Source organism: Suricata suricatta, chromosome 10 (genome assembly GCF_006229205.1).
Source record: "Suricata suricatta isolate VVHF042 chromosome 10, meerkat_22Aug2017_6uvM2_HiC, whole genome shotgun sequence".
In the NCBI taxonomy this organism is placed as follows: Eukaryota; Metazoa; Chordata; class Mammalia; order Carnivora; family Herpestidae; genus Suricata; species Suricata suricatta.
In genome coordinates, this window is record NC_043709.1 from 58,656,536 (window position 1) to 58,678,514 (window position 21,979).

Below are 21,979 nucleotides of genomic sequence, written 5' to 3' on the forward strand. Positions count from 1 at the left end.
GCTTCCGGGGCCGGGTCGGGCGCCTGAGGCCGAGCAGGTGCGCCGGCGCGCGCCCTAAGGGCACCGGGTCGCCGCCACTGCGCATGTCGCCGCCTGGGCCTCCGCGAGGCTCTGGCTGGAAGAGAGTCGGGCCCGGTCTGCGCTCGCCGTGTGTTTGTGGTTTGTGCGGGAGGAGAGAGCCCTAGAGTCGGCCTGACTTGAGGAAGGGCATCTGATGCTGCGGAGGGCTCCCGGAAGGCCCCACTGGGGAAGGGATTCTTCAGGACTTCCCCTGCAGGGAGATGAATGCACTGGAGCCCCTGGGCCAGGGATGGGGGTCCATGTGGTCTTACTCTTCCCCTTCTTGTCCAGGACTCAAGTGCTTAAAGCTCAAGCGGTGCTTAAAAGCCCTAGTGTGGAGACGCAGGTTTCTTGGTTTTGTCTGGTGATGGGGAACTCATCCCTGGCGCCGGACTGGTGTGAAAATTGGGTTTGTGGAGAAGTATGAAAGGCGTGCGTGGGAAGAATCCTATTTGTTCAGCATTGTTGGGAGGAACACAAAGAACGTTTTGCGGAGGAAACCCTAGGGATCCATTTTACAGATGAGAAATGAAACGCAAGGAATGGTTGGTGATTCACCTCGGGTCGAACAGAATGGGGTTAGCATTTATGCTCCAAACTCAGGCTTTTATCCACAACTCCCCTCCAGGCTTCTTGGAGGAACTGGGGAATTCTACATTCATTGTGGTGGGTGTGATCTTGGAAACCCCAGAGGCCTCTGTTGGTTCCCTCTTACCCCCTAGACGGGGAGGCCTGGCTATAGGCCGCTGGCTGGGCAGGGTGATGTGGTCCAGATCTTCCATCTAGCCCCCAGAGAATTCAGCTTCTCTTCTTGCAGGGTGGAGACAGCCCTGGGTGTGCCCCACGTTGCTAGAGATGAAAGAAAGCAGTTCTCTGCCCGCTGGCATCAGGATACGCTTCTGCCTCTCCCTTCTTTTACCTGTTTGATGCCTGGGTCAGTGTTGAGGCTTAACAAGGTGTGATCACGTTACAGATGACGTGTGTGCGTGCGCGCGGATGTGTGTGTTTTAAGTCTGTTTGGATATCAGTTTGTGCATATAATGCAAATATGCTTACCCCCAATCCTGACCTTGACTCAGAGGATATACTTATTTGCAGATATTTATCTTCTGAAAGCCGACCTTCCGAAATAAGGCCATGCTAAGTCAGCCAACTGTATTTTGGGTTTAGTGCCTTATGCACCTGAAGGGTCTTGTTTCTGGCTTGGTATCAGAGGCTGACCTTTGGCTCAGAAGTTTTCTATATCCCCGACTAGGGCCTTGTCTTGTGTGGGAAGGTGAGCTGCTAGTCCATCGTTTTCAGGAGATGCATGCTTGTTCTCTGGCTGAAGTCATCTGTTCTCTTGATATGTGTGCAAGAGGAAGCTAGTTATTAAAAACAGCAGGATGTATTTGTATGCTACTTCCTTTGAGATTCTATAGCTGCACTTTTTGCCCTCTAAGTACATTTTCTTTTCTGAGAGGGGCTGATTTTTAATTTACTTGTATAGCTTCTTAGGAGGAATGGGAAAAAAACAACTATAACAACCACATTTCTAATCTCTTATGTATCAGAGAAGTGCTTGTTATGCATCTTATCCATAATTTTCATCGCAGATGTTTGACTCCTTCCTTAGCTTCTGTGTCTCCACAGAGGTGTTTGGTGCTTGTGATTTTCCCCTTAACTTCACAGGAAAATCTTCCATGAATCAAGCACTGAAGATATTTATTTTTAGTAGTGCTGTTCCTAGTTTAGTTCTCTGTGCTTTAGCGTTTGAAGAATTTCCTCTGGAGATTGACTTAAGAGTTGGCATGCAGACGAACTATACAGCCACAGGATCTAAACCTGGGAGGAAACTGTCCTCTCCATCCAAGAAGTTAAGTCTGAGACTGAAGAACAACAACAACAAAAAAATTAAAACTCTCCTGGACCTCAAGGGAAGTTGTGCTCAATCCTTTGAATTTGGGGCCAGACTCCAAGTTTACTGACACCACTGCCTGCCTCAGCCAGTGCCTAAAGTTGACACTTTTCCTCTTTCTTGATTTTATAGCATCAAGTAAGTTGGACAGTGTTCGGGCCCAGAGGAGCCCTAGAGATGGTAAATGCAAACTACCCACATTGGACTCAGAGCCTCAGATAAGGAAGGGCTCTGGTGGTGTCACGTAAACAGAGGCGGTGCCCCACCAGGGACTGTTCCCCTTAGATTGGGCAGCTTCACGATGGTGTGAAAGTGAGGGGCATTCAGTAGACACCGTGCTTGGCACTTTGGATTTGTATCTTTTCAGGGGCTGGTGCCGTCAGATGCTCTGTCAGGACACTGGGCAGCGGACGGCAGCTGGTCAGCTGTGCAATCACGAGGGTCAGTGCCCAGAACCCTTACAAGCGCTCTGGTTTTCACTTTTAGTACGGTATTCAATACATTACATGAGCCTCTCAACACTTCGTTATCAGACAGGTTTGTGTTAGAGGATTCCGCCCAGCCATAGGCTAATGAAAGTGTTCCCAGCACGGTTAAGGTAGGCCAGGGCAACCTATGATGTCTGGTACCTTTGGTGTATTAAATGCACTTTCAACTTGTAATACATATGTTTTTAAAGTTTATCTATTTTTGAGAGAGAGTATACAAGTGGGGGAGTGGTAGAGAGGGAGAGAGAGAATCCCAAGCAGGCTCTGCACTGATAGTACTGAGCCGGATGTGGGCCTTGAACCCACACACCATGAGGTCATGACCTGAGCCAAAATCAAGAGTTGGGCGCTTAACAGACTGAGTCACCCAGGCGCCCTGACAGTTTCAATTTGAGATGGGTTTACCGGGGCCTGACCCCCTCATAAGTCGAGGAAGGTCGGTGGCGACAGTCTCCAAGTTGCGTGGGAGCTCACGGGGACACCACCATTCCCAGCTCGTTCTGTGGCCTCCGGCTCATTTGTCAGCCACTGATCGAAATCCTTCCAGTTGTACCAGCATCGTGGGTTATGAGACAAGTCTCTTATGCTTTTATGATATTTTGTGTTCTTAGAAGTGTTCCTCGCAGGATCTTTCATTAGATCTGTCTTTCTTTTCTTTTCTTTTTTTTTTAAGATTTTATTTTTGAGTTCTCTCTATACACAACACGGAGTTCAGACTCACAACCCTCAGATTAAGAGTGGCACACCCCACCCACTGAGCCAGCCAGGTGCCCCAGGTCTTTCTTTAAAGGTATCCTTTTATATACAAAATGACCTTACATAGAGAATTTGGAAAATAGAGAAAAAGAGACATAGACCCTAATCCTTCAGCATGACATGGCCAGTCACCACTTGGGTGTCTTTTTAGTCACTAACTCCCGCCCCAACCCCCTTCCGAGCTCCTTTCTAACATTGCCTCACACTTGGTATTTGGGCCATTTGGTATCTTCCTTCTCTGCCAATGTCCCGCTCACATTAAGGATCAAGTATTTTTCTTTTTATTTTTTTAAAGCTTATTTATTTTGAGAGAGAAAGAGGGAGAATGTGAGCAGGGGAGGGGCAGAGAGAGAAGGAGACACAGAATCGAAAGCAGGCTCCAGGCTGCTAGCTGTCAGCACAGAGCCGCCCGTGGGGCTCGAACTCACAAACTGTGAGATCATGACCTGAGTTGAAGTCAGACGCTTAACTGACTGAGCCACCCAGGCAGCCTGAGGGTGATTTCTTATTCCATCGAAAAGTCATATAAAGCGACCATCTACTGAACATGGAGGTGGTTCCCATGTGTTTGGTCCCCAGTTTGATTTGCTCAGTGTGTGTGTGTGTGTGTGTGTGTGTGTGTGTGCGTGCATGTGTGCATGCAGAGGTTTCATACCCTCAGGTGGTCATGCTTGCATTAGAGGGGCCTCAGCTGAGCCCCATTTCTCCCCTGGGTGTGAAGCCCGTGGACACTGCCCATCTCCCCTCTGTGTTGGCGTCTGGGCCCTGGATGGGGAGCTACAGCTTCGGTGTCTGGTCCCGGCTGGGCGTCTCATGGTGTTCCAGGGAGTGAGGTCTCATCTTCCTACTGCAGGTCGTCGACCCGGCCGGAGGTGGCCAGCATAGAGCCGCTGGGCGCGGACGAACAGTGCTCCCAGAAGGCCGTAGTGCAGGCCCGCCTGTCCCAGCCCGCCCGCCTGACCAGCATCATCTTCGCAGAGGACATCAGTAAGAGCTTGGTGCCCTGGGCCCCGTGGCCAGGACAGGAAGTGGGGAGTACCCCACCGAAACCACGGCCACACAGCCTGCCCATGCCATGGCAGCGCTTTCTCTCTTTCGTGTTGGGTCAGAGGTTGCTCAGGCAGGAGGCCGGGTCACGCAGGCAGCACCCACCCTGGCCCCTCCTGCCAGTGCCGTGTCCTGTTTTCCTCCTGACAGTGGCTGGCTTTCCTTTCTACATTATTATTTGTTACCCAGATACCTCTTCAACAGGTGTTGAATCACAATGAAGAAAGTTGTTGCCATTCATTTATTTCCCCTATACTTTATTTACCATATCACAGTTGTAAGATGCTTAGAAGACAGTTAATGCTGTTTTCTGTCATGCTTTCTCCCATTTAACATGATATGAAAAGTTTTCATTTTTACGGAGTTATTTTTAATAGCTGAGTAACACTTCCCACAGGGGGTTGTCCTGTAAGGATCCCCTTATATTGGGTATTTAGATTGTTTTCAGATGTTTGTTTCGGTGTTATATAGAAAAATAAATATACAGAGGGCAATTTAAATTTTTTTTTTTTTAAAATAGGCTCCACGCCCAGCATGGAGCCCCATGCAGGATTTGAACTTAAGACTCTAAAATCAAGACCTGAGCTGTGATCAAGAGTCAGACGCTCAACCGACTGAGCCGCCCAGGCACCCTACTTTTGGGTTCTTTTAAGTTATGTACTCCCAAGGACAGAGTCCTGGTTTTACATAGGAACATGTGTAGGAGTTTGATGCACTGCTTCCTAACAAGGTGCCCTTCTCAGCGCCCTAAGCGGTTGCATATTGGTGCCTGGAGGCTGGTCAGAATGATTTTGTGTCACAGGCTGTTATTCTTACACTGGAGAATCCTCCAGAATTCGTTATGTATCCTATCTATGGAGCGGGTAAGAATGTGTGCTTGCCCACGTAACCCTTTTATTCGCTACAGTTGATAGTCTTGTGGAACAACTCCAGTGTAAATGGACAAACTCCGGGCTCAGCGTGGGGACGGGTTTTCAGGGCAGCATTATCTTTCTGGATGTGAACTCCGCATAATGCACCCTGGTCATTGAACTTAATGGTCGCACCCTGAAGAAAGCTGGATTTTCTCGGGAGGGTTTTTCTTCACATGGCTTTAAATGCTGGTGCTCACGGTAGGGGAGTACGAGATGGGCGACGGAAATGTCCCTGAACCCTTTCTCTGCACAGGCCCGTGCCAACTTTTGGAAGCCCCACGTCCTGGTCAGCAGCTTGGCTTCTGAGGGTTAGTGTGGTTCTCCCGGCCCCATCTCGTGGTGACCCATGCGTTTTTGTCCCTCCAGCCTCGGGCCAGGTCCTGCGCTGTGATGCCATCGTCGACCTCATCCATGGCATTCAGATCGTCTCCACCACCCGCGAGCTCTACCTGGAGGACTCACCCCTGGAACTGAAGATCCAGGCTCTGGACTCTGAAGGTGAGGCTGTGCCCTCCCCGTTCGCATCTCCATCCCCTTGCATCTGGCCCTGTGGTTCCCCATGGAGGGCTGTCCCAGCCAGGATGGCGAGGCTGGTGCTGGGAAGACACTGAAGAGTCAGGATCACTCTGAGTGGCCTCCAGGCACTTGGGGGCAGTAGGGCCGCAGTCCGGCACACCCTGGTGTCTACGGCAGCACCTGTGAGGTGAGAGGTTTTGCATTCCCTGAGGTCACCTCTGCACCCGTGCTTAGGATCAGGCTGGGTAAAGCGTATCTTCGGGAGGCAGACAGCTGCAGGAAGGTGGGACAGGCTCGCTGCGTCAGCACTCTGAACAGTGGCAGTGTTCTCCTTGCTTGGGGGGCTGGAGTCATCTTCCTGGTCCAGACTGTGGGGCACACGTGTGTGTGTGTGAGCGTGCGTGTGTGCATGCACGCTGGGAAATGTCTGTGTGCTGGCCTCTGCAGCATCCTTCACTTTGTTTCACTGGAGTCCGATACTGGCTTGTTCTGGGATTCTTAGAAGATCTTTTCTTGGTGCTAGGTGGGTTGTCTTGTGTAGCCTGACCTCTTGGTAAAGCAGCAAAGGGAAATCTGTAAGTTAAGATTCCTGTTGGAGAAAGTGAGTCAGGCAATAGAGGTCTTTCAGACCGAGGGATCTCCCAAAACTGAAGCCCAGACCTTGGCTCACCTTGTCTTTGGAATCTTCCCTGACCATCCCAGGTACCTCTGCTTAAAAAAAAAAATTCCCTAGATTGGAATTTCCCAGCCTGGGTAGTATCCACACTTAGGGCTAGATAATTGTTTGTGGCGGGGCCGTCCAGAATGTTGTAGGAAGTTCAGGAGCAACCCTGGCCTCCACCCACCAGAGGGGGAGGAGAACCTCCCCCACAAAGTTACAGGACCAAAAGGATCTCCAGCCATTGTGAAATGCCCCCTGGGGGCGAAATCACTGTTTGTTTAGAGCATCTGGCAGTTCCCTTCTTCCTGTCTATTCATTTTCATAAGCCGCCTCGCTTCTCTGAACTGTTGTCTGGTCTGTGAACTTGAGACAGTGGTGTTTATCAGAGGGTTGCGAGGATTTGGTGGGAAGTTTGTACGGGGTTAGTGCTGGGTAGCCTGTAGTGGTTCTCGGTGGCAGCTGGACACCCTGCCAGGTCCTCTGCCCTGGCAGCTCAGGCTGGGGGGGTGGGGGGACCGTGTGGGGGCCCACATGCATCTCAGCAGGTGCTGCTTCGTATCACTTTTGGGTGCAAGGGTGAAAGGACCACAGAGCTGGGAGAGCCAGCCCCAGGGAAGGTTGGAGGCTGGATGTGGGGGACAGAAGTCAGGACAGTTTCTTAGAGATGTGATGTTTAACTGAGCCATGAGAGTGTGGTGTTTGCCCCTCCCCGAAATCTGTCTTGTTCCAGAGGAGACAAGGTATACCTGCGGCAGGGCGGTGGAGAGGGGGTGCAGGATGGAAAGGATCTTGCCTGTCAGGCACGGGGTTTGCGCATGGTATTAAAGCAGAGGGGTCTGGGGAAGGGGCTTGAGCAGTGACGTGCCAGGAGCTCCCCTGCAGGCTCATCACCCACGTTGGGAGCAAATGACCGAGCCTGAGGCCACACCAGGGCCACACTCGGCGTGTTCTTACTCATTGCAAGTCCAGACGATGAGACCGAGGCACAGCATGAAAACACACACACACAAACACACACACACACACACACACACACACACACACACGTGCGGCGGGGAGACATGTCATTTGTGTTTAGCAGGACCAGAGTCTGAGCTCCAGCCTGGTCCCCGAGTCCACTCGTTTGGCCAGGGCTCAGTAGACATTTCTTGTGCAGGGCCAGATGATAAAGGTTTTAGACTTTGCTGGCCATTGTTTTCGTTTTAAAGCAGTCATAGAGGATGCTTAGTGGCTGTGCTCTAATAAAGCTTTATTTATAAAAACTGGCAGTGTGCCAAATTTTGCTAGGCCATGCTCTTGACCACTCCGTTTTATTTCCTGTCTTATGTTACTTTAAAAAAATTATTTACTTCTGAGATTCAAATGCCATGAAGTTCATCCATTTAAATTTAAATTCATCCAGGTCATTTTATGGTTTTTTAATTAAAATTTTTTAATGTTTTTATTTTATTTTTGAGAGAGAGACAAACCGTGAACAGGAGAGGGGCTAGAGAGAGGGAGACACAGAATCCGAAGCAGGCTCTCAGCTGTCAGCACAGAGCCCAAAGCAGAGCTTGAACTCACGGACTGCAAGATCATGGTGAAATCAGACGCCCAACCGACTGAGCCACCCAGGCGCCCCTATGTGTTTTTAATATATTCACAAAGTTGTGCAACCATCCTCACTAGCTAATTTTAGAACATTTTCATCACTACAGAAATGAAACCCATGACCCAAGAGCAGTTACTTCTCATTCTTTCCTCTCTCCAGCCGCTGGCAACTGCTGCTTTCGGTGTATATAGATTTCTCTAATTGAACATTTCATGTAAATAGAATCATATAGGGGCACCTGGGTGGCTCAGTTGGTTAAGCGTCCCACTTCGTCTCAGGTCATGACCTCACGGTTCATGGGTTTGAACCCCGCATCAGGCTCTGTGCTGACAGTTCAGAGCCTAGAGCCTGTTTCAGGTTCTGTATCTCCCTCTCTCTCTAAGTCTCCCCTGCTTGTGCTGTCTCTCTGTGTCTCTCAAAAATAATAAAAAACAGGAAAAAAAACCTTAACAAAAAGAATAGAATCATACAGTGTATGGGTCTTTCGTGCCTGATTTCTGTCCCTCAGCACAATGTTTTCAAGGTTTATCTTACGTTGTAGCATGGATTTCCTTCTTTTTATGGATGAATGATACCCTGCTGTATGAATAGACCTCATTTGTTTATCGCTTCACTTGTTGCTGGACATTTAGGTTGTTTTCACCTTTTGGCTGTTGTGAATAATACTGCTGGGGGCATTCATGTGCAAATCCTTTGCATGGACATAATTTTTCATTTCCCCTAGGTGTAGACCCAGGGGTGGAGTTGCTGGGTCACAGAGTAACTCTGTTGCCCCAAAAGTCATGGCCCCGTTTTCTGGAGCTTTGGCTGAGCACTGTTTGATTTGGCTTCTGAGATTGAGTAGGTGGGGAGGGGCAGGACCCTGGGCCCATCTGACTCTAAATGCCTTGGCCTTTGCTCTGGAGTAAGAGCTTTCCTAGACCCTAGACGTTCTCTTTGGGAGCTGGCCAGACAGGGAATGTAGATGAGGACTGCAGAGTAGGGGTGGGACAACAGAGCATGGTGGGGAGTGTGGCAAAGGGGAGGCCATGATCCCTTGTAGTGAGGCGAAGCCAGCCACTGGGTGGTCACTAGAGGGACTAGGCCCCAGGAGGCTGGATCTGCAGACTCTTCAAGAGAACATGGATGTTGGATTTGTAGGTTGTATTTCTTCACTTGAAATGATGGGAAATAACTCAAAAATGCAAAAACAGCATTGACAAAGTAACAGCAAAGCCACAGCTGGGAGATCAGGTCTCCGAGGGACCACTTTCCACCTTCTGCCATGTTGCAGTAGAAGATCTTAGTACAAGAGCTTGTACTTCTACTAGAAGGTCTTTATGGCGTGTTGGGACCCACACTGGGTCCTGTCTCCCAGAATCATTGCCTGGTCCCTGGTTGGGCTCCACTAGTCCTGATATCTTGTCAGAAGGCTTGTGGACAGCCAGCTGCCACTTCAGAGCTCAGGCCAGCGGGCAGCTTGCCATCTTCTCCACCCCAGGACCCTGGGACTCTAAGCACCTGGGCAGGGAGACGAGATGCTGCCCTTCATCTCCCGCTCCTTTCCCCGCAGAGGGAGGGTGAGGAGGAGCCAGTGACTCAGCTCTCAGAAGCCGCCTCTAAACTGTAAACTGCTTCCAGACATGAGGAGTGGTGGTGTCACCGCCACCCTGCGCCTGTCGTGAGCAGTCGGAGGCTGGAGGTACAGCGGGAGGAGCACACAGGGTCACCTCAGACAGCCTGGGTTCACATCCCAGCTTAGCCCCTCACGGTCACACGACCCTGACCCTTTATGCCTTGGTTTCCCTTTCCTGGAACAGAGGCATGGCCCCTGCTTTGCAGAGGGGTGGTACTGAAGGCATTTGCCCCTTCCCTTGGCCCCCGGGAGTTAACTCTGATGCATTTCTGCTCTTTGGCCCCCCTCCACCCCACCTGTTTTTACAGGGAACACGTTCAGCACCCTGGCTGGGCTCGTCTTTGACTGGACAATCGTGAAGGACACGGAGGCCAATGGGTTCCCAGACTCCCACAATGCCCTGCGGTAAGAGGCGCCTCCGCTTTGCAGGGAAGCAGGAAGGGGGTGGTCAGTTGGCCCCACGCTAGCTGGGGGCTTTTATCGCTGCCATCACCCTCTCATCTTCAGCAAGGGCCCCGGGCCATCCTCAAGGGCATTTAGACTCACACTGCTCAGAACCTTACAGCTTCCTCAGCCCGCTGGGGTCTCTCAGTGGGATGTTGTTGGGGTGGGGGAAGGGAAGGGGGGCAGGGCCTGGGTGCCAGCTGTGAAAGAGAAAACATATCCCAGGTAATGGAAGCTGTCACAGGGTACAGGGAAGTGTGGCCTGAGAGGGCAGCCCTCTGCTGGGGACATGATAAAGGGGAGACATGTTTTGGCCAGGAGGATAGCCCTTGAGAGGTGCAAGCCCAGACAGGCTGTCTGCCCAGCGGATGCAGACAGACTCCTTATGAAATGGGCTTGTTAAGTGTCTTGCCTCACTCAGGCACCTCACCAGTCACATGGGCTCATATGGCCTGTTTTTACAATTTTTCAGACCTAGAAATCAAGGTGTAAGCCACTTGTCTGATTGATTAAGTGGCTGAACCTAGAAGTTGAACTCAGATCTATACCCATCTGTACTGTCCAATATGGTAGCCACCAACCCAACCCAGCCCTGGCTCTTTACATATACATGAACAAAATGACAACTCTAGTTCCTCAGATGTCCTAGCTGTGTTTCAAGGTCTTGTTAGCTCTGTGGCTAGTGGTTGCTACATATTGGACAGAGCAGACTTGGAGCAGGAAGTCCAGATGGCCAGAGAGGTGGTGGTGCAGACCCGAAGTCATATCCCCGACCGCTCTGCTTGGCCTCATGCCTTATTAAATAAAAATGTAAAGACCCTTTCAGGGGAGGAAGATTTAATTTTTTGTTGTGAATAGCCCCTTATAATCTCTATTTTTTAAAATTTGTTTTACTTTAATTCCAGTATCGTTAACACACAACGTGGTATTCGTGTCAGGTGCATAGTGTAGCAATCCAACCCTTCCATACGTCACCAGGTGCTCACCAGGACAAGTGCCTTCGGGAATCCCCATCACCTATTTCACCCGCCTCCCTGCTGGTACCCATCAGTTCTGTAGAGCTAGGAGTCTGTTTCCTGGTTTGTTTTTGTCTCTCTTTTCCTTTTCCTTTCCTTGTTTGTTTTGTTTCTTAAATTCCACATCGTGAAATGATATGGTATTTGTATTTCTCTGGCTGACTTATGTCGCGTAGCATCATACTCTTAAGCTCTGAGGAAGACTTAATTTAAAAATGCAGCTGTTTGCAGCCTACAGAAAAGTTGCAAGTTTAGTACATCCACAGAGTGATTTCCCTGAATTGTCTGAGAGGAAGTTGTCAGCCTCACATCCCTCATTATTTTCCTGTGGGTTTCCAACCTCTGAGGACCTTTCCCTGCGCATCTACAATACGGCCATCAGAATGAGGAGATTGACACTGTCTGCGGGCATCAGATCCCCATCAAGCCTTGTTGGCCTGTCCCAAGTCTGTCCCTCATAGGAAGCAAAAAACCCAGCCAGAGTCACCTGCTGTATAGTGTTCAGTCCCTTAGTCCCTATCAGCCGAGGACAGTTTCTTGGACTTTCTTTGGCTTCTAAGACCCTGATACTTGTGAAGATTATAGTCCAGTTATTTTTTAGACTGTCCCTTGTTGCGGGATCATCTGCCCTTCCCTCCTGATTAGACTCAGAGCTTTGCATCTTGAGTGGGAACATCACAGAGGTGAGATTCTCTATCCTGAGTGCATCTGATCCTGACCTTGTGGGTCTGTTGCCAACGATGTTCCCAGTTGTCACCTGGGTGAGATGGTGTCTACCCGGGTGGCCCACTGTGAAGTCACTTTCTTAACACTTTGCAGTTAGTGTTTTGTGGGGAGTTAAGGGCCTGGTCTCTGGTTTATATTTTTAAAACTCCAGCTCTGGGCCACCAGGTGCATTTCCTGTCATGACGGCCCCATGAGCTCCCTGGCTCTCTGGGCTTGAGTGGAATGTTCACCAAAGTCTCAGGCACTAAGGCATGTTGTACCAGAGTGTCCTGGGTTTTCATTAAATTCAGGATGTGATGCTGAGTAAAACCAGGTAAGGAAATACGTCCCAGCAGAGCACAGCACCCTGCAGGTCTTGGGGAGAATGAAAGCGGATGCAGAGGACCGTTCTTGTTCACGTGGAAAGGTGGGCTGACTTGTAAACAGGCTGCAAGAGAGAGACTATGGAAAGGTCCCCTCAGGCCCGCCCCACTTCCAGCCCACCCTGTGGGGAGGGTCCCCAGGTCCTCCTTCTCTCCCGACCCGGGGCTTCTCGCCACAGCCCAGCCCCCGGGACGACTCCTGACGGAGGGTCACTGAGAAGCATTTCCTGGCCACAGGAGCTAGCCCAGAGGGGTGGGCACAACGTGGCAGGGAGGCCTGGCAGCCTGGTGGGCACCGCTGGCACCACCCTGGCTGGGTCTGTGGCCTTCGTGGTTTCCGTGGACCTCACCTGTCACATTGGTGAGAGGAGTATTTCAGCAAGGCGGGTGGTCCTCCCTGTCTGGTGTTTCCCATAATCACATGCAAAAGGCAGATCGCTAGCCTTAGTATAGACAGAGACCTGGGCCAGGGGCCAAGAATCTGCGCTTTTCGCAAGGAGGCTGGCAATGCTGATGAAGGAGGTTTCTGGGCCATATGTCTAAGCAACGCCACTTACGTTAGTGGCTGGCCCTCCTTGGAGGTGCCGACAGACGGCGAATGTGTTAGGGTCTTTGGTTCCGGGTACTGGGTTTGACAACACGTCCTCCTTCCAGAATCCTCACATTCCTGGAGTCCACGTACATCCCTCCTTCCTACATCTCCGAGATGGAGAAGGTGGCCAAGCAGGGGGACACCATCCTGGTGTCCGGAATGAAGACCGGGAGTTCCAAGCTCAAGGCGCGCATCCAGGAGGCCGTCTACAAGGTGGGGGCCCTGGGGCTCGGGAGGCGCTGGGCTTCCTAGCTCCCCAGGCAGGCCGTTCTGCTTGCCCTGCTGCACATTTAGGAGTGGAAACGGGCTGCTCTGCTGTCAAAGCCCCGCAGTTCATGCCATGGGAGCTTCAGGCTGTCATTCTAGACTTGTTTGTTTGTTTGTGCCACAGTTTTTGAGAGAAGTAGTTGGGGGCAGCAGAGTGCACTGTCTCCAGAGTCACAAAGTAGTTGGTCCATTGTTGTCTTTTTTTAAGTTTATTTTGAGAGAGAGAGAGGCAGCACGAGTGGGGAAGGGGAATTAAAAGATGACAGAGAATCCCAAGCAGACTTCCCGCTGTCAGCACAGAGCCTGATGTAGGCTTCAAACCCATGACCTGTGAGATCATGACCTGAGCCGAAACCAAGAGTTGGACGCTAAACCAGCTGAGCCACCAGGCGCCCTGGTCCATTGTCAGTTTTGAGGGAGGTCCGGTTTTGAGCAGGATTTTCATTAACTGGCTGATTTTCAACAAATAGCCACCTTCCCCAGGAGAGAGATGCGTCCAAGCATTTGAGGCTTGGGAAAGACTGTAGGGCTTCCAGGTGTCCCCTATGCTGTTTCTTCTTGGGTTTCACTTCAAGGTCTGGGGCTGGTGATCCCATCTGTGGAGGGCTCCTCACCCCACCCTGCCCCAGATTACCCTGGCAGGGTCACTAGCAGGTCACTAGCACCTGCTTCTCCATCAGCACCCACTTGCAGGGGGGAAAGGGGTCCTGCTTCTTTCTGCTTCTTGTGGGTGGGCCTATGTCTGCCCTGCCCCTGCCTCCTTTGAGCTACAACCCTGTTGGGGGGCCTGGGGAACTCAGCAGGTGAAGCATCCAACTTCGGCTCTGAGCATGATCTCCTGGTCCATTCGTTTGAGCCCCACATCAGGCTCTGTGCGGACAGCTCAGAGCCTGGAGCCTGCTTCAGATTCTGTGTCTCCCTCTCTCTCTGCCCTGCTGCGCCCCACCCCCCCGCCCCAGCTCTGGTTTTTGCTCTCTCTCAAAATAAATAAATAAATAAACATTTAAAAAAGCCCATGGGTTGATAATCGACCTTATCTCCACCTGAGACCATGTATTTGCATTTCTGTGGAGGAGAATCCTTTGCCAAGTTTTCTCCTGGAAGAGTCATCTCCTGGAAGAGTCATCAGCAGATCACAGGCAGTAGAAGGTGGGGGCCCCCATAGACTCTGTTAACTGGAGGGGTGCACTCGACCCAAAACTGGGGCTCTTTCTCCCATTTCAAGTCTCTCACACCTGTTCCTGAGAAGAAGGTCACAGCGTGGTGAGAGCTGGGCAGGGTGGGGTTGAGCGCTCATCAGGGACATGCATCTGCTCCTTTTCAGATTTGCCAGTGGTTCCCCAACCTCCGTGGCCTTTAGGCTTTTGTGGGGGAAGCCCCCGAGGTCCCATTGGCCACAGCATCCATGGATATCACTCCTCTCTTTTCTTTCTGTTTAATTACAATTGTATGTTGAGCTACGATGTGCATAACGTAAAAGGACGTGCTCCATATGCAGGGGACCCCTGCGGCTTTGGGGACTGAAGGTGTGGGGCCAGGAGCACTGCCTTGTTTCTGTTCCCCTAACCTCTCTGTCCACACATGTGCATCCTGAAAAGTTCTAGATTGTTTCTCTTGCCCACATCGCTCTCCATTCCCAGCCCCACCTCACTTCTGCCCTCCTCTTTCTTCCAAGCACGTGCACCCTGCGGAGGTCAGGCTGCTGATTTTGGAGAACATCCTTCTGAACCCAGCTTACGACGTCTACCTGATGGTGGGGACCTCCATCCGCTACAAGGTGCAGAAGATCAGGCAGGGAAAGATTACAGGTGGGTCGCTGACTCAGCGAGGTCATCACAGCAGGGGGCCCCCTTGTCATTACTGTGGTAAAATACACATAACATAGAATTTCCCATCTCGATGGTTTTTAAGTGTTCAGCTCAGTGGCATGAGGGACATGCACCTGGTCGTGCGGCCAGTACCAGTATCCATCTCCAGAACCTTTTCGTTTTCCCAAGTGGAGGCTCTGTTTTCACTAAATGCTAACTCCCTGTCCCCCTCCTCCCTCAGCCCTTGGCACCCACCTCCTCCTTTCCGTCCCTGTGGCTCTGACTTCCCTAGAGACCTCAAAGAAGTGGAATCCTACGTGTTTATCCCTTTGTGACTGGCTTATTTCACTTAGCCATGACGTCATCAAGGCTCGTCGCTGCTGTCGCCAGTGTCCAAATTTCCTTCCTTTTTTAAGGCTGAAGAATATTCCACTGTGTGGGTATTTGTATCTGTTGAATGTTTACCCTTTCATCTATCAGCGGGCACTTGGGTTGCTTCCTCATCTTGGTTCCTGTTCAAAAAGCTGCTCCGAGCAGGGGAAGTGCAAAGATCTTTGCGAGATGCTGCTTTCATTCCTTTTGGGTGTGTGTCCACCCCTTTGTTGTAAGAACGTCAGAAGCTGTTGCCCTTCACATGGGAGTGAGTTTTCCCTCGGTCTGCCATGGACTGCCAGACAGCCTTGGCAGGCTACTGTCCCCCCCACTGTGGGGCTCAGTTCCTGCATCAGATCCCTTGAGGCCTTCCTGTCTGCCCTGAGGGCAAAAGGAATGAACGAATGTGCATTTGCTCTGGAAGTTCTACATGGCTGTGTGCCTGTGAGGTGTTCTATGTGGTGAGTGTTCTTCGTGCAGCAGCAGTCCTCCTACAAATGACTACTGTCGTTATCCTTTTTAGAACAAGTTTACCCGTGGTTCATGGTCAGGGCACAGGGTGTCAAGGGGCTTGGGTACAGGAGTGTCGCCTATCCATCCGAGGGCTCTGACGTGTGTCTGGGCAGGTGCCTCCCCCAGGTTGGAGGGTCACTGTGTGATGTGGGGTGTTGTTTCTGCCCCTCAGAGCACGAAAGCTGAGAACCCAGCCCCTTCTGGGCAGGACGCAGTGTGGAGGCTGAGAGCTGTGCCCTCGCAGGAGGTGGGGGGCAGCATGGTGAAGGGTGGGCGATGTAATGCAGGCATCTGAGCAGCTCACCCTGAGTTAGTTCAGGTGTCACAGTCCAGGAGAACAGCACAGCCCCAGGCCCCCAGGAAACGTGGGCTTTGTCACTACTGTGGAAATCAAAGGACTGGGACACACGAGAGACACCCCAGCACAGGACATAGGCCCTTTCATCCACGAGGCGATAAGATGGAGAATTCCCCCAGGATAAGCACACCCCTGTGGTGGATGGTTGCAGTCGGCACGCTCTGGAGAAGATTCCAGATGGATGCCTGGAACACTGAGCCAGCAGAGGTCCACGATGAGCAAGCCATACAAATGGAAACTCTCTCCATTCATTTTAGACGGATTGGGTTTATTATTTTTTTTTTAATTGAGACATAATTGACCTGTCGTCTTAAACAAGTTGATTAGACGGGAACATCAGGACCGATGGCACTACAAGGGACAAGAAACGTGGTCAGTCGTGTGCAGCATCCTGCGTTGGCGCAGAGAATTGTAGGTTAGAGGACTGTCCCATGGACTTCCTAGCGTGCAGATAATTGTCACCCTGAGTTTATTCTCTCCAGGCTTTTTTTTCAGTTCTCCTTCCTTTAAAATACAATTTTTCTTCTTCCATATTTTTATTTGTCTTCTGTCCGCCCCCTTTATTTGGTGACTTGCTGTCTTGCGAGCATTTATTGAGCACCTACTCTGTGCCACAGCCTACTGGGTGCTGCGTGCACTGCCTGGGTCCCTGCCCCCCTGGAGTGCACAGCTAGCAGCCAGTCCCGTGATCACCCTGTGAACGCCTTACCAGGGAGGGGAGGGGCTCCTGGAGCTCATGAGGGGCTGGGAGCCACTGGGGTCAGAAGTGCTCGTGGTCACTACCATAGTGTGGAAAATGGACGCAGAGGTGGTGGGTTTAGTAGAACCCCTTGTTTCCTCGGAGAAATCGTTTTTCATCCTGGCCCAGAATGAGCGCCTTCTCTTCTACAACATGACACAGAGTGGAGAAGCATGAATGGATGGGCAAGATGGCAACAGAGAAAATTCTAGCCTGAGCTTCCAAAGCCTGGTGGCAAACCATGGATTGGTGCCATTTTGGAAACTTCCAGAGGCTGCACAGTGAGCCCTACGCTGGACCCTTAGTGCAGTGGGAGAGTTCATTTAACTCGTGTATTCTGCAAGCAGCCTGCAATTGGAGTCCGAGCTGTGCTTAATTAAAAAAAAAAAAAAAGAAAGAAAGAAAGCAGTTAACGGCAGTCACTGAGAAACTGCCTCTGGAAATTCATGGAGAGCATCAGCTTTGTCCGCAGGCATTGAGAGTAATGTTAACATGTAAAGGGTTAAAAAATTATAACACTGGAAGTTAACTATACGGGAATTAAAAAAACAACTATTGAGAAAACGAAGTGAAAGAAAGAAAAAGGAAGGGAGGGAGAGGGGAGGGAGGGAAGGAAAGGATGGACAGAAGGAAGGAATGAAGCAGGGAAGGAAGGAGGAAGGGAAGGGGGAGGGAGACAGAAGGAAAAGAGGGAGAAAGGAAAGAAGGAAGGAGGGAATGAAGAAATGGAGGGGGGAGGGAGGAGGGAGTGAAGGAAGAATGGGAGGAAGGGAGGGAGGGAGGAAGGAAGGCTGGTGGGTAGGGCAGCAGAGGCCTGGGAGCCTGTTCCAGGGATTTGGGGTGGGACTGACATACCGGCTACTAACATCTCCTGTCTTCACTCTTGTCTCTCCTGTGTGGCTCCTGTTTGACTCTGGGCTGCCAGAGCTGTCGATGCCCTCTGAGCAGTATGAGCTGCAGCTCCAGAACAGCACCCCGAGCCCTGAGGGAGACCCGCGCCGGCCCGTGGCTGTCTTGGACCAGGACACGTCGATGGTCACTGCCATGCAGCTGGGACAGAGCAGCCTGGTTCTCAGCCACAGGAGTATCCTCTTCCCTGGGGGGTCCACGAGGGCATGTGCGTGTCCTGTGCGGGACGTCTGCTCTTTGGAAGTCCTTTTTCTCCCCGAGAGCTCAGCTGGGCTAAAAATAACCCTGTTTTCCCTCAAGGTCTGACAGTCAGAAGGAATGACCGAAATAGCAACTCGGCTGTGTAGGATTGCTCACCTGGGCAGGTGACTCATCCCTGGGGCCTGGACAAGCCTGTTTCCATGCTGGCCCAAGGGTTACCCTGTCCTAGACCTGTTCCCGAGGTCTCCACTGTCCCTTGCAGACATGCACCTTTGCTCTTGTAGGAAGTGTGGCTGGGCCTTGCATTCTGGAAACTGGCTTTGTTCTATTTGGCCTCGTGCAGGGGAGTTCTGGCCCCCTCTCCTTGGCTTGTGACCTCTTGAGGGTAATCAAGCCATCGTGTTTTCCTTCCGTTTTGTTCCTTAATTACGAATTCAGGTATCCGCATGCAGGGTGCTTCTAGGTTACCCAACAGCACCATCTATGTGGTCGAGCCTGGATACCTGGGTGAGTCTGGTCATCGTGGCCCCCTGGATGCTGCTGACTTACAGGGGTTATGAAACATAAAGGCAGCGCCCCCCTCTCCCAGAAAATGCTGCACGATGGCCAGCCCTGCCAGTCCTTACCCAGCTGCTCCCCCCATCGATGCACACAAACAAGCAGAGGGAAGGCCAAGGTCAGGATAGGTGCCAGCTCAAGAGAGAGAGAAATGTTTAGGTCAAGTCAGCAGGACTTAGTCTCTTCCTGGGTTTTATTCCAAGGCTCTGTCCAGACCTGACCATGGCTGTGGGCACTTAGGGGTTGGGAGCCCCAGTGGGCAGCGTGGTTACAAAGCCCCTAAAGCCTCGTGACAGTTGGTAAAAGTTTCAGTGGGGAGGAAGGGGAGGCGCTGGACTGAGGGAAGAAGGGAGGAATCTGCAGGCTTGGAGGGCCTGTAGGGACAGAGCCGGGGCCCAGGAGCTGCCATAACTGACCGCATGTGGCTTGGGAGATGCCCGTGACACGTGTCACCACTGGTCACGGTGACGGTGCTTCCTTTGTGTTTCCTTGGCATTGACTCACCCACTGAGTGTACTGAATGGGTTCAGGCCAGACAGTGCTTGGCTGACACACAGCACGTCCCTGGGTCCTCTCGTTAGTCACCACGTGAGCCTGCTGTTTGGTGCGGACCCACACTGACCGCATAGTGACACCGGTGAGGGTCGCACCCTGTGTCTCAGTAGCTTCCCTTATTCACAGAGGGTTTCTTGGAACCCTCCCTCTGTCTGGCCTGTGCTGGGCGCTGGAGTTCTGGAGGGAGGAAGCCTAGGTCCTGGTCCTCTCCTGCAGGAGAGACGAGTGTAAACAGAGTATAAACAGATGGGACAGGGCAGTGGTGAAGAGCCAGGCGGTGTGAGTGCAGAGGAAAGGCTCCTGGGAGATGATATTCGAGGTGGGTGCTTCACAGGAGGGGCTCCTTCATAGGCATATCAGGCCGGCTGAGGTAACGGCTGGGCCACAGGTGTGGGGAGAGAGCTTGTGGCGTCTTGGGGGTCAGTGAGCCCCTGGTGTGGCACCCCATGTGGGAATATAGCTGGAGACCGAGAGGGAGGGGCCCTCACGTTGGTGGAATGCTGAGTGCCAGGCCTCAGAGGGAAGACCTGCAGATTCAGAGCATTACTTACTAGGGATTCAGTGGGCAGAAATCCTGTGGATTAAGAGCATAGACTCCTGTGGATTCAGAGGTAGACTCACTTTGGATTTGAATCATAGACTCACTGTGAATTGAGAGTGTAGTCCTACTATGGATTTAGATGTGGACTTGCAGTGGATTGAGAGTGTAGACCTACTGTGGATTCAGATGTAGACTGCAGATTCAGCTTGTAGACTTACTGTGGAATCACATGCAGACTCGCTGCGGATTCAGAGCATAGACCTACTGTGGATTCAGATGCAGACTCGCTGCGGATTCAGAGCATAGACCTGTGGATTCAGATGCAGACTTGCTGCGGATTCAGAGCATAGACCTACTGTGGATTCAGATGCAGACTCGCTGCGGATTCAGAGCATAGACCTACTGTGGATTCAGATGCAGACTTGGTGCGGATTCAGAGTATAGATCTACTGTGGATTCAGATGTGGACTCGCTGTGGATTGAGAGTGTAGGCCTGCTGTGGACTCAGATGTGGACTCGCAGATTCAGTGTAGACTTACTATGGATTCAGTCTAGACTGGTCCCAATCTGATCAAATCTTGATGAGCCCTTGATTAGTCAGTGTGGGATGTGCAGGTTGGTCCTGGGGGGTCTGAGAGATCACCTCAGGTTCTGAGGGGTCAGGCTGATGGTGGTCATTAGATCTCACCATGATCAGCAGCTCTGCTCTCTCCTTGGAGGAGAGCAGGCGAGCGGTGCTGGGGCCCTGGGGCTGGTGGTGCCTGGCTCCATCCCCTTCCTCAGCTGCCCGCCCCTGTGGCCCGAGTGGTCAGGCTTCGTTGCTTGCCTGTTTTGTAGGGTTCACAGTCCATCCTGGGGACAGGTGGGTGCTGGAGACTGGCCGCCTGTACGAAATCACCATTGAAGTGCTTGACAAGTCTGGCAACAAGGTCTACCTGTCGGACGTGAGTGCCTGCACAGGGTGTGTCTCCCAAAGCAGTAACCAAGGCAGCAGGGCCCCCATGTGGGCAGGCCGAGTCCAGTGGTCGCTGGTGGTGCTGCTGGGTCCGTGGGAGACAGCACTGTGGGATCCTGGGAACCTCTCAAGACTTTGTGAGCCTGTGAGCCTGCACCCCTGGCCCTCTCCCTGTCAGGCTGGGGCGGGGAGAGGAAGCCACAGGCAGCACAGCCCACAGAGGCGGTGATGGGGAAGCAGGGTCCTCCAGCTGCCTTCCTGCTCCTTCATCCTTAGCGTGAGACTTGCCCTCATTCTGCTGAGGACCCATCTTTCCCTGCTCTACAGAGGATGGGGAGTGTTTCCTGACCTTTCCCTGTGGGCCCAGGAGCGCCTATAACTCTACTGGAAGTCCCAGGGGACCAAGGCCAACCTCCAGTGGCTTTCTGCCCCTAGACACAGGCAGAGGGACAGGAGTCTTGGCACGTTTTGTCCCTTCCTGAAAGGTTTCCAGGATCCTCAGGCGGACCATCTGGGACCTTCCTGGTGGCTTCTAGGTTTTAGAAGGAGGCCAGGTTCCCCCTTAGGCAGCTTTGCAGGTCATCGCTTTCCTTGTGATCCTGAGCAAAGACCCTGTCAATCACCCTTTTTGTTGGGGGAGGGGTGGAGAAAGCTCTCATGGATGTTGATGACCTTTCTGGGGTCTGGGGTTTAGGGGTTTCCTTGCTGGGACCTCAGGGTCTGAGAAGGCTGACAGGGCCTGAGCCCCAGGCGGGTGATCACAGCAGGAGCGCTGGGTCCTCGGGCCACGCAGGGAGGGCCGCTGGGAGGGCTCAGGGGCCAGAATGGTCAGAGCTCCGTTCTGGGGCTTCGCCTTAGTGGCCCCTGGGGCCTGGCCGCTCTCTGTGGATCCCCTCGCTCCTTTCCGGACTTCTCTGAAGTGCCTCTCTCACCCATCCCACCTCCCTTCCAGAATATCCGCATTGATACCGTCTTACCTCCTGAGTTCTTTGAGGTGCTCGCTTCTTCCCAGAATGGCTCGTACCATCATGTCCGGGCGACAAAGAAGGGCCAGACGGCCATCGAGGCAGCCCTCACCTCCGTGGTGGACCAGGTAAGTGGCACCCTCACCCCCAGCGCCCTCCCAGGCTGGACGTGAGCCCTGGGGAGTCGGGGCCGCGGGCTCAGCCTGTGTGCTGCTCTCATGGGTCCCGTGGGGGTCGCCTCCCATCTGGGCTCTCGAGGGCTGTCTGGTTGTGGAGCTTTGGGCTTTCCCTGCCCCCGGTCCCCACACTGGGTGGCCCTCTTCCTCTGCCCTTCTCGAGCCCCTGTGAAGGTGAGCCCCTGGGACTGGGGCAGAGTCCTGTTGGGGACACCACGCTGGGCCGTGTGCGGGTCCCTCTGGCTGGTGTGGCTGCTTGGGTCCTTCAGAGTCTTTTCATTTTCCTCCTTAATTTAAAAGGCCAGATTTAGGTGTGAGCAGTTTTTACTAATGGGGAGATTGGCATGGGTGTTCTCCTCATCCTCCCCTGCACAAAA

General features: G+C 52.3%; 1 protein-coding gene across 3 annotated transcripts in view; it reads left to right on the forward strand.

The window, feature by feature from the left end:
* Nucleotides 1-368: 368 nt before the first annotated feature.
* LOC115303742 (nuclear pore membrane glycoprotein 210) overlaps nt 369-21,979 on the forward strand; it is an 80,833-nt gene continuing 59,222 nt past the window's right edge. Inside the window, exons 1-10 of one of the 3 annotated variants that reach the window (XM_029953636.1) lie at nt 369-994; nt 4,055-4,188; nt 5,529-5,660; nt 9,854-9,950; nt 12,748-12,898; nt 14,628-14,760; nt 17,668-17,826; nt 18,291-18,359; nt 20,344-20,450; nt 21,414-21,554. In XM_029953636.1, coding sequence (XP_029809496.1) covers nt 987-994; nt 4,055-4,188; nt 5,529-5,660; nt 9,854-9,950; nt 12,748-12,898; nt 14,628-14,760; nt 17,668-17,826; nt 18,291-18,359; nt 20,344-20,450; nt 21,414-21,554 — 1,131 coding nt within the window. In that variant the 5' untranslated portion in view covers nt 369-986. Of the gene's footprint in view, nt 995-4,054; nt 4,189-5,528; nt 5,661-9,509; nt 9,612-9,853; nt 9,951-12,747; nt 12,899-14,627; nt 14,761-17,667; nt 17,827-18,290; nt 18,360-20,343; nt 20,451-21,413; nt 21,555-21,979 lie in introns of those variants that run through there. The other 2 variants (XM_029953634.1, XM_029953635.1) reach the window with 2 other exon arrangements.